The sequence below is a fragment of the Centroberyx gerrardi genome, chromosome 6 (genome assembly GCF_048128805.1).
Source record: "Centroberyx gerrardi isolate f3 chromosome 6, fCenGer3.hap1.cur.20231027, whole genome shotgun sequence".
NCBI lineage: Eukaryota > Metazoa > Chordata > Actinopteri > Beryciformes > Berycidae > Centroberyx > Centroberyx gerrardi.
Genome location: NC_136002.1, coordinates 29,112,744 through 29,124,741, shown reverse-complemented (window position 1 = coordinate 29,124,741; position 11,998 = coordinate 29,112,744). Strand labels below are relative to the sequence as shown.

The window sequence follows — 11,998 nt, the reverse complement described above, 5'->3', positions numbered from 1 at the left end:
CTAATTTTCCTTCCACAAGTTAAACTCTGAAAGGAACACACCAAGTTTTTGGGAGTTTGGCATGTTGGTCAGCGTCCGGTGCTTCATGCTAACACTTTCGCATTCACTATGTTGAGTGATCGTAGGAGATGGTTTTGGTGTCTGTCTTCTCATTACTCAAGTTAAGTCAATCTCCCAAAAACTTGGTGTATTCCTTTAATCTATGACAGGCCTCCTTCTCTCTCCCTGTCTGTCTCTCTCTTCCTGTCTCTCTGTCTCTCTGTGTCTCTCTCTCCATCAGGATGGCGGTGTCAGACTTCCGTCAGAACTTTGAGTTGATGGAGGTGTGTCACCTGACCGAAGCTCTCAACGAATCAGGCTCCACCGTACAGCCGTGGTGCTGCACAATGCATCATGGGAACTGGGTGCCACGCATCTCAGCAGGGGGCTCTCCCAGTGGAGGTAGGACGGGAAAAGCATGATGATTTAAAAAATGAAGATACACCTTTGCTGAGAACTGTCTGCGTGTCATTTGTTTTATGCAAGACACTTACGGATTTGTATGTGTATTTCTATCTTATGTTGTCTCATCTGCACATACGATTTAGGGTTACAGATTTGAGTTTAATTTATACAAACATTTCCTGGAGGCAGAGCTGCTCTGGAGGCAAAAATTATCTTATTGGTTGAGTTAAACCTCAATGGGCGGAGCTAAAGAACCACAGATTTTGGAGCGCAAGTTAACAAACTGGCAAACTTGAATGACAAAGAACACAAATGAATACAAATAAAAATATGAATAGCAATGACTTCTTTTTTCATCCATTCATAACCATGACATTCATAATCTTGGAAGGTCAGCAGCTAGCTAACTAGCTAACCTAGATAACTTAGTATGGATAGATTGCATTTTTCAGTTAGCAGCAGAGTGCTAGGCTTCATAATATTAGCTCCCTCCTCTCTTACCTCTTGTCTTCTTCCCTTGCCTTAAGTTACTCAACCAGAAAAACTGTGGTTCTTTGGCTGCACCCACTGAGGTTTAAATCAACCAATGAGATTATTTCAGCCTCCAGAGCAGCTCTGCCTCAGAGAAATGTTTGTATAACTAAAGCTCCTTTCTGCATTAGGATTAGTAGTCAAGTCAAGTTTATTTGTATAGCCTTTAATCACTGTTACGGTCTCATATTGTCACGGCTTTACGGTGCATTTCATCACCATAATACCATGTCTGTCAGTGTATATCGAACAAACCTTCTCAGACAATGTGACTCAGTATAAATTTGTAGCTGCACATATAAGAAGATGTGGATGTTAGCAAACGGTCCTGAAATTTGGCAGCTCTGGACATGTTCACAAACTTGCTAGTTGAGGCTTTCACACTGCAAGTCTGTCCAAAAACAAAACAAGAGCTAACTATCAAACTTCTGTTTGAGTTGAGATGATGCCTTTTGTGTTCTTAAATGCATGTAGTGAACTCTGATTTTCCCCTTAAATTTCTCCTTAAGTAGCTTCAAAGTTTGAAAAACAAGTGTTCCCATACTGTAAGACAATGTCACATCCATATTCTGTATCTGCTCATTTTAACACTTCACTGAAGCTACAGCTGCTTATACTGAGTGAAATATTAGATTTGTGCATAATTTTCTACACATTTCCCTGTAATTCAACCTGACATATTTAATATCTTTGGAAACCTTGGGATCTTGACTAGAATTTAAAATAAAATAGTGCGGGTTTAAACAAAGCTTGGCCATGCAACATGCGTTTGTAATGATGGTCCCACCGGTGGGATTGGCAAGATTAAAGATTTACTAAACCTCAAACCCAAATCTGTGTAAAGCCTGACATCTAATGGTAAAAAGCATGCAGATGTCAGGCTTTACACAGATTTGGGTTTGGGGTTTAGTTCCCCTTTAAGGTTAGAGTTAGAGGGAATCAATGTAGGCAATGCAAAACCCTGACAAATATAGAAATACAAGCATGTGTGTCTCCAGGTCTGTTCTGGCAGAACCCCCAGTTCTACTTCACCCTGCTGGAGGAGGACAAGAACCCAGCAGACCCTCAGAAGAGCTGCTCCTTCCTGGTGGCTCTGATGCAGAAACACCAGAGACGCAGAGGGGTGAACCTGGCTATAGGCCTGCACATATACCAGGTACACACACACACACACACACACACACACACACACACACACACATATACATGCATGTGTGTTTTTGTGTGTTTGTATTAGGGATGGGCTGATTTATCGAAATTCAATATATCGCAATAAAAAAATGTGACAATATGTATCGTTAGGCAGAAAAATGAATGGTGATATCAGCTCCATGTTATTCTGCTGTAGTAATCACAAATGAGACTCTTGACCATCACAGTTTCACAAGCTCTCCATCCAAATTATATTATTTGCACTTTGTAATGACATTTTTAAATTGTTGTTTACATTCTAACAGCCAATGGCATCGCTAGAAAGATTTGTGGCTCAGAAATAAACAGAATTCTGCACCGTCAGACTTTGTTGTCATTGAACTTTTATTTATTACATCATATTGTGGTTGTACTGAATCATGAACCCCATATCACGTATCGAATCCTATCCTGAGATAAGCAGATCGTCCCATCTCTAGTTTGTGTGTTTGTGTGTGTGTGTGTGTGTGTGTGTGTGTGTTCTCTCCGCAGGCCCGCTCTGACAGTAAATACCTGTCCCCCGCGGACCTGAGCGTGCTCCGGCCGGTCCTCGGCACCCCGAATTACAGCGCGCGCCGGGAGGTCGTGCTTCGCGGTCGCCTGACGCCGGGACATTACATCATCATCCCCTCCGCCTCAGAGTCCAATCAGGAGGGAGCGTTCCTCATCCGGGTGCTGACAGAGAAGGGCAACGCCGCTGCGTGAGTGATGGACCAGTCTGATGATGGAGAAGGTTTAGGGTTTTTAGGGGGTTAGTTTAGTTGCACATACAATTGATAAAACATACTTATACTTTAACAGTGTATTCACTTTATATAGACGTTTACATGCATTATTTATATAGCACTTATCTAAAAACACAACACACACGGACTACTTTGTTTTGAATCATGCTTTTGGAGCTGGAAGGACCAAATAAAATAATCTTTAAATTGCCGTCATTAAGTTTCTTAGTGTCAAGACTAAAAAAGCCAAGGCGAGAAAAGGGTGAAGAAGCAAAAAGAAGAGCTACAAACTGTAGAAACTCTGTGGGGCTCAAAACAACATCTCACCCTGAAAGAAAGAAAGCAAGAAAGAAAACAACAGAATGAGGTTAGATGTTACATCCTGCATTAAGCGGAGTCAGTTAAAACAGTATTTGTGTTAGATTTGAGGCTTCTAGTCATAATTAAAATTATTTGGATGTGCACACAGCTGGAGGTCAGGAGAAATTACTGTTAATGAACAAGAAAAATAAACACTCAAAAGACATTAGAGGGCTTGGTGCAGTTTGCAGTTTTAGGAAGGAAATTTGAACCTGTGAAAACCACAAAACATCTATGATCCAACATGCAGTATTAATATACAGTGTCCCACAAGCAAAGTTGGACTCCTGGTCCCTCTGCTCCACCATGATGATAACACTGTTGCTTCACAAGTTAGACTGTAAGCAGTACAGTCATAGATGAACGTGTGTAAATGTGCATGTGATGACTCTAATGTTCTCATGGTTTCTTCCAGTCCGGCTGAGAAACCAGGACCACAAGACATCGCTTCCATAAAGGAGGTAGGAGACACACAAAAGCTATCAAAGTTCATCTTTCATGAATGGCCCTATGATGTTGCTCTAATTCATATATCCTTACTTGCATCTTGAGTCTGATACCAATACAAAACCTTGGAGGGAATCTTGACCGTTTATCATGCAGCAAGATTTTGTTTTTAAAATCAACTTAGGACATCTCAGAAACAGACCAATCCATGTGCAAGCTCAACGTTTGTCCTACTGTGCAAGCTCACACACATCACATTTTGAAATAAGATAAACAGACTCAAACTGCAAGTCTTAGGGTTACACAAGGCCATAAAGCTGTACGATACAAGGCTGTTTACTGGGTTTGTTGGTTTTGTTTATGGAGCCACTCAACTAAAACGGCCCATCTACTTAAGGATAATTAGAGATTTGTGTGTGTGTGTGTGTGTGTGTTTAGGGTTAAGGTTTAGTTACTGAGTGCAGGCTCTGTGTCTTCTCCCAGCAGCCTTCCTTCCCACACCTGACCGCTCTTCCTTCCCCTAAATCTACCAGACGCCTGTTCAAGAAGCACTGCAACAAGGTGAGATTCGCCTGCACAGAGCTGCACCGTAACTGGGTCAAGCTGCATTTGCAAGTCATACTACACCTTTGTTTTAACCTCCTGAGAGTGCCAGGTGGGTGGGGTTTGAGATATAGGACAATACCAGGAGCATTAGGAACCGTTCTGACGTTAACTTACCGACTGACGGCTCACTGACGTTTATCTGAATTGGCCTGACGTGGTAAACCCCACCCAGCTGCTGCGCCAAGCAGGTTAATACTGAGAATTATCTGCAAATACTGGTTTAATCCACAAGTTTACAGCAGCTCCCCCTGTGTTTTGGATGTAGGTGCACTAACTATCAAACGTTTGGGGACACCTAGCTTTTGAAAATGTTTCCTTGTCAGTTTGCAATAACTTAACCCCATTAAAGACTAACTAGGTTTAGTTTGAGAAAAAAAAAATCATACATGCAAATATTTATGATGATAACACTAAAAGATAACACTAACATGAAGCTGAGTGTTGAATATATAGATCCAAAGTATTAGTAAATAGCATAACAATAACAAAAGCATTTCAGAGATTTTTACTCTTACTTCTTCATTGAAAAATAACAGAGAAAATCAAATAGTACTTAAGGCAAGGTGTCCCCAGACGTCTGTCAGTGTATATGAATGTGTTTTCTGTACTGTGTCTCTCCTCTTCATCAGGATGGGTTCTGCAAGCCAGCGGAGCTCCATGACCTGCTGACTGAGGCCATACAGGGAGGAGGTCAGTAATGAAACCAGTCAGTCAGTCAGTCAGTCAGTCAGTCAGTCAGTCAGTCAGTCAGTCAGTCAGTCAGTCAGCCAGCCAGTCAGTCAGTCAGTCAGCCAGTCAGCCAGTCAGTCAGTCAGTCAGCCAGTCAGTCAGTCAGTTAGTCAGCCAGTCAGTCAGTCAGCCAGTCAGTCAGTCAGCCAGTCAGTCAGCCAGTCAGTCAGTCAGTCAGTCAGTCAGTCAGTCAGTCAGTCAGAGACTTTGGACCGACCCGCCTGAGGACTTCAGGCTGCTGAATCTGTATCATCTTTCAAATCACGTCTTCAAACTCATTTTATTGACTTCCTTTTATGTAATAACCACCAACCATAACAATCAACAAAAGTGGTGGGTTTTTTTTGTATTTTCTTTTTACTTTTGTTGTTGATTTTATGTTTTTTTTCTATGCTTATGAAGTGCTTTGTAACTGCGTTTTTATTATATTCTTATTGGTCAACCAGCCAACCAATCAGCCAAATATCCCCAAACATCTCCCTCTTTGTCTCCATCCAATAAAAATCCTACAAAAATGAAATTCCTGCTGTAAAATAATCTTCCCCATTGAGTTTTGAGAAAGTGCCAAAGAGAAGCAAAAGGTATGAAGACTCTGTGAAATGTCCTCTGCTGCCTGTCAGTGTGTTGCAGCAGTGAGCAGGCTCACCTGACAGTGACATCACTTCCTGCAGCGCTGAGCGGCGGCTGTGGGAGATGGTGACCGAGATAACTCAGTGTTTTTACTGCAGGAAGCTGGACTGCTGTCACAGCAGGCAGGAAGGAGGATGTATAGAGCCGCTTCCTTACTAACACCCCGCCCAGAGAGAGAGAGAGAGAGAGAGAGAGAGAGAGTGTGTGTGTGTGTGTGTGTGTGTGTGTCCGTCCACATGTACACTTATCATCCCCTTGTGGTGTTTAGTGTTGGCAGGCAGTGAGAAGAAGCTGGTTCTGGAGCACTGCAAGAGCTTTGTGGTCCTGATGGATGTATCCTTGAAAAACATGTATATTATTATATCTGAAAAAGAAAATTAAGATGTGAATAGAAACATGGTGTGTCTTTGTACTGAAACCTGATGTTCTATCATGCTACAATGCTGTTTCACTGTTTATCTTAGCCTACTTGTTAAAGTCCGAGACGTTTGGTCGCCTCTATCACACACCAGTGCTGCTGTCAGTGCTAGCGTTTCTCAAAATGTATTAATTTCCCATAAACCCCAGTGCTTCCTGTTGTAAAGAGGAAGTCCCTCCTCCCCCTCCCTGCTGTTTGTCTTTCCTGAAGAGGATTAACACGTTAGAAGTGATTTCTCCATCTTCCTCTCCCTCCTTCCACCATCTGCTGCCAGAAACTCTTTCAGCTTTAGCTCCGTTTGCTCTGGAAGAACAGAACCTCTTCCTGTTTTGTGCCGTAAAGCGATCCAGCAGATTTCCCTCCAGATCCACCAGGCGGAGAAACTATGGAGGATGCAGAGTAGAGGCTGATAGAGGCTGACAAGCTGACTATTGATGGTCTGGTTTGTTTACTGTAATTACACTAATGTCTCAAAATGAATGTGATAATGATTTACTGATGTTAAAATGCTACATGTAGGATCTTTAATTCAACAGTACTCTTCTTGCACCAGTGACTCTCAGCAGCTTGTCGTCTTGGTGCTTCAGAGTCGTTGTTCAGTATTTGTTTGATCTGCTTCCTTGACCTCAGTGTTTTCTCCAGAGTCAAGGCCTCGCTAAGCTCAACTGGCCGGAGTTTAAAAACATGTGGGACAAGATCAGGAGGTGGACGGTAAGTTAGAACAACAACAACAACAACAACTACACAAGTTAGTGAAAGGAATCAAAAGTTGTATTATGAAAATCTTCACACGTTAGTTACATTTTTTCACACAACTACAACGATCTTCCTCTTGTATTGAGAAAGAACTCCACATCATCCACGGTACTACAGATCTGTAGTTGTTGCATCATGTCTGAGTAAAGTTTCAGCAGCTGAATGATTACTCAGTTTTGTGTGTGTGTGTGTTCAGTATGCGGTCTGTCATCTCTCCTCAGGATATCTTCCTGGTGTTTGATAAGAATCAGTCTCAGCGTCTGGAGTACCCAGAGGTCAGCCCGGCTCTGAAGGCAGCAGGTACCACCGACAACACCTGCAGTCACTGACAAGGCTTTTCCACACTGACACGCACAGCAGCATCCAACAGTTGCTGGGTATCACTCTTTGTCAGCTTCTCCCCTGGATTTTGGGTTTCGTTTTTCACTTAGTGTTGAGCATGCAATCTCTCTTCCAGACATCAGTCAGGAAAAACATTATGACCAACAGGGGGAGCCAGAACACCTCTATTTACATCCACTTGCTTTTTGATATAATTTATTCCTAATCTTTTGGTGCATTCACTGAACACACATGAGCCCTAACAACTCTGCAGCAGCATGATATATACATGTGTGTGAATTGACTGTTGTACATCTTGCTGTGAAAACATCCTGTTCCATGTGTGCCTGTATGCAGTTGTGCTACTGTATTAGTTGCTGTTATCTCCTCAACTATGTCCTCAATATTTCAATTCCTGTCCGTTCACTGTAGCTGCTGTGTGAAGTGATGTTGGCTGTGATCTGTGTGCGTTTGCTCTGGTCTGGCCCTGCCTCTAGGCATCACGGTGGATGATTTTGTGCTGCAGCTGGTCGGCCTCAGATACACGGAGCCGGACCTGACCATCAGTTACCCCGGGTTCCTGTTCCTGCTGATGAAGCTGGACAGCATGATCCGTAATGGAGGGAGACGGGGAGAAGAGGGAGGGAGGGATGGAGGGAGGGAGGGAGGGAGGGAGAGGGGGGGTGAGACTGGATGGGAAGAATACAAATGCAATGGGAATAAGGGGAAGAACGACATGACATCTCATTGAAAATATTCACATTTTAAACTTGTTGAAACGCCCACATCCAAAATCATTTTTATTTAAGAAATTAAAATCAACCATAAATGAACTGCAGCAGGTGATGCTCACTTTTTACAAGTAGGGTTGATTGTATTAGTGTAAAAGTAACTGATAATGTTTTTTTTTAATACAATTTTTATTGGTAAAAATGTCAACAATGGACAGATGTCAGGGTCTACAGAGCACCATTTTCCCCATTTCACCCTTCTCCCCACCTCTAGTACACAAATAACAGAGTAAAAAAAAGGAAGACAATAAAAGAAAACAAGAAACACCAACAATAATAGAGTAAAAGAAATAGGTGCCAAAAACAAAACAAACTCTGGGTCAACATATTAATTTCTTACGCACTCATAAAGTTAAGAGATTAGAAGTGATAATTTCGATTTTTATTGTCTTGGACTACAGATATCAGTGGAGTCCTACTTGTAATTACCACTAGCAGTCTGACATTAACAGTTTTTCCCAGTCGGACGCTCATATTTACAGTCAATCCAACAGGACTTGAACGCAGCAAAAGGCCAGAAGGGGGTAGAAGAAGAGAGGAGTTACGTGAAGAGGGACAGAGAGAGAGAAACAGAGGGATGAGCGAGGTGGGAGAGGAGGCGTGGGAAAGAGACGGGAGGAGATAGAGGGGAGAGGAAGTGAAGAGAGGAGAGATGGAGGGAGCAGAGCAGAGAGAGAGAGAGAGAGAGGTTTTGTTTTTCATGTAGAAGTTTAGAGCAGAAGTTGATGTTTGATGTTGAGATCTTTGAATAGCGTGAGGAGAAAAGCCCAGAAAGAATGCAGAACAACAGCTTTATCTTTACAGACGGTTTATCTATCAGAGAGGATAAACAGATATTGCAACAGATTGCTGTTATAGCGTTATAGGCAAGACTGAACATGCTTGTATCTGAGCGTGTCGCCATACCGTCCCGGGGCTGAAAGTATTTAACCGCTGTTGAGTGAAAACCTCATAAGTCCAATTTTGGTGTAGGTTTTAACCTCAATTGATGTATCCCATGCTCTTCTATGGGTTGAGAAGTCTGTGGTTTATAAGACATTTTGAAAACTAATCACATAAACTCAAAAGTGCATGGTGGTCAAGCTGCAAACAAGACAGGTTTCCTTAGTTCCTTAAAAGCAGACATTGTGGAGATACGAGGTTTTCACCCGGCGGCAGCGATTTGCAAAAACTTTTCCTAGTTTGTTTTGGCCCACATTGTCTCCAGATAGGTGGGGTTTGACACACCAGGCAGCACAATGACTGCCAGAACATTTAGAAAATCACAGGAAAGTCAATTTAGTCTACATTTCTGTGATTGGAAACGTACCCAACACTCCTAATCCGGTAAATCCCACCCACCTGGTACTCCAGGCAAGCTAAAACAAACACAAACAATTATTTGCCATGATACAGTTCGACTAATTCTGACTCTTTGTGTTTGTCTCCTTTTTACAGATAAATTTCAAGCGTATGACATGGTGGGAATGGGCGCCATAACCGTCAGCTACAGACAGGTAACAGTTTGTGATTATAACTGTAAAAACATATTGACTCTCCCTTCTGTCTCTGCATCAGTAACAGATGCTTTCAACAGAGAGAACTCCAAAAAATATAATTTATGTTGGAATACACTAAAAGAATGATATGATATGAATTAATTTAATTGTTTTGATATCACTGTGGACTCTTCTGTTTGGAATAAAGGATATGCCAGTAAAATAAAGCATGTAATGGCCTTACAGTATATTAACCAGTTTGCCAGGACTCAAAATCTACAAGATGAGCTTGAAAACATGATTTGCTCTTTTGAAGCTACAACTCATTTTACAGAAAAATGTTTATTTGCAAAAAAGGTTTGAAAAGCATCACACGAATCCTGTTTGGAGGGAAACTGAGGGACATAAATTGGGCGACGTGGTTGAAATCAATATCATGATAATCTAATGGATTTTTTGTAGCAAAATTACATGTTCACTGAATAGAACTGCATGGTAATGTTAAGTGTGACGTCAAACAAATAATATTCCTTAAGATGTTTCATACCTCATTTTATCAGAAGTTTTAAATAAAAATGTGCTTGTTATCATCAGAACTGTGTCACAATATCATCATATCATCACAATATGATTCCACTGAAAGACGATACACGATGATATTGAATTAACGGCCCGGTCTGAGACAAAGATACAAGATAAATAATGATGAAGGTCCAGTCAGCAGCTGACTTTGATCTGAATGTTGTGTCCTCTGCTTCCTTCCAGTGGCTCCACATGACCATGTACAACTGAGCTGGTCCGGTCACTGCTGTTCACTGGCTGCACTTTAGTTTAGTTTAGTTTAGTTTAGTGTGCTTACTGACCGCTGTTAGTGCATGATTTTAATGTCTAGGTTTTAAATGTACAGTGTAATTCAGTAGTGAAAAAGTTGTTATGATGATACCATAATGTTCACAATAAAAGCCAGGCCTTGTGCCAAATTTATACTGTTTGTCTTTTTTCCTTTTGATGCACGTTGTCATCATGTATTCAGACAGTAACCATGGAAACGTCTTAGAGCAGTGGTTCTCAACCTTTTTGTCTCGTGACCCCTAAAAACGAAGCAATGCCTGCCGTCACACGTGTTCAGAGTTCAACCAAAGAATGATTTTCCCTTTTCAGGTCGTTTCATTTGATTCATCACCAGAGGATGCAGAGAGGCTGAAAACTACTCCGTATTTCACAAGGAAAAAAAGCAGGAATTCAAGAAAAAATAGACATGATAATACATAATTCAAAGTAGTTTTTTTCTATCCCATAAATCATATCGCGACCCCCCCAAAATGAGGGGGCCACTGTCTTAGAGCACTGTTTGCAACCATGGGACCATCTTGGGTCAAAGGTCAGTCAAGAGAAAAAGTAAAGTTAACATTCTCTGTATTTCAGACACTTTAGCAGCTTCAACATGGCTTCTCCTCCCTTGTTTCCTCACAGTGTGCCCGCTTCACTCCAGTTCTGCAGCATCTACGTATTTATTTACTTAAAACTTCATTAGAATCCACGTGACTGTGATGTTTGTGCTGTATGTGTCAGTATGTAGAAACCTCTGTAAATGCTCCAGTTGTGTCTGAGCCACGGCCACCAAGACAAATCCTGTGTAGGCTCATAAATAATGACAACAGCCTCATCTCTCTCTCTCTCTCTCTCTCTCTCTCTCTCTCGGCCTTCAAGGACTCTGTCACTGACATGCACAGGCATTCATGCAACTGTTTCTCTGCAGAACACTCACTTCTCTGTCAGTGCTGCTGTGTGTTTTTGTTGCAGCGTGTTTTAATTGTGTTTAGCAGGGTCAGGGCCATTCATGAACTGAAGTGAGAATGCACGGTAAAATCCAGTTCACTTCCTGCAGTGTGAGTGTGAAAGTCTCCCAGCTGTAAGGAAACAGAATGTGAATTGAATTGGAATGACAGGAAACAGAATTGAATTCCATGAAATTCCACTTCTAAGAGAGTTTGTCTCGACTCGCTAAACATTATAAATCAAAACATTATAAATCAAAACATTATGAATCAAAACATTATGAATCAACTAAAAGACAGTTCAACAAATCAAACACATTCAGTCATAATGTATGGATTACCATTACATGTTCTGCATCAAATACCAGCTGAAAAGAACCTTTAACGTTTTATGATATTCAGTATTGATAATATATAACCCTATGTGTAATCTCAGATATGTGGCAAGAAAAACATGGCAATGTGGCAAAAACAAACATTTAATTTCACAGAATTTAAGTGAATTAAATTAAACTTCCTGAAATTCCAGTTCAATTCCAGTTTCAATTCCTCAGTTGAATTGAAATTGATGAGTTCATTCATGAATTGATCCCCGACCCTGGCCTTTAGTGCTGTCCTTGTTGCTGATGGTGTTACGCTGTTTACTGTCCCCCAGTCCTTCTGTGTGTCTGTGAGCTACTTTTCTCTCTCAACATGTTTCATTCTTTGTTGCTTTCTGCAAAGTGCTAGCCTTCTTGTCTTGTCTCCCTTCTGCCTCTCGCCAGGCCGGCATCATCGAACATAAGAATTTGTT

At 41.5% G+C, this 11,998-nt stretch overlaps 1 protein-coding gene across 1 annotated transcript in view; it reads left to right on the top strand.

Annotated features, from left to right (window-relative positions):
- LOC139931624 (calpain-9) overlaps positions 1–10,411 on the top strand; it is a 19,116-nt gene extending 8,705 nt beyond the window's left edge. Inside the window, exons 5-16 of the mRNA XM_078283949.1 lie at positions 210–441; positions 1,974–2,131; positions 2,659–2,867; positions 3,667–3,712; positions 4,182–4,259; positions 4,934–4,994; positions 5,932–5,996; positions 6,724–6,792; positions 7,059–7,137; positions 7,656–7,772; positions 9,387–9,445; positions 10,193–10,411. Coding sequence (XP_078140075.1) covers positions 210–441; positions 1,974–2,131; positions 2,659–2,867; positions 3,667–3,712; positions 4,182–4,259; positions 4,934–4,994; positions 5,932–5,996; positions 6,724–6,792; positions 7,059–7,137; positions 7,656–7,772; positions 9,387–9,445; positions 10,193–10,219 — 1,200 coding nt within the window. The 3' untranslated portion in view covers positions 10,220–10,411. The remainder of the gene's footprint in view (positions 1–209; positions 442–1,973; positions 2,132–2,658; positions 2,868–3,666; positions 3,713–4,181; positions 4,260–4,933; positions 4,995–5,931; positions 5,997–6,723; positions 6,793–7,058; positions 7,138–7,655; positions 7,773–9,386; positions 9,446–10,192) is intronic.
- Positions 10,412–11,998: the final 1,587 nt, after the last annotated feature.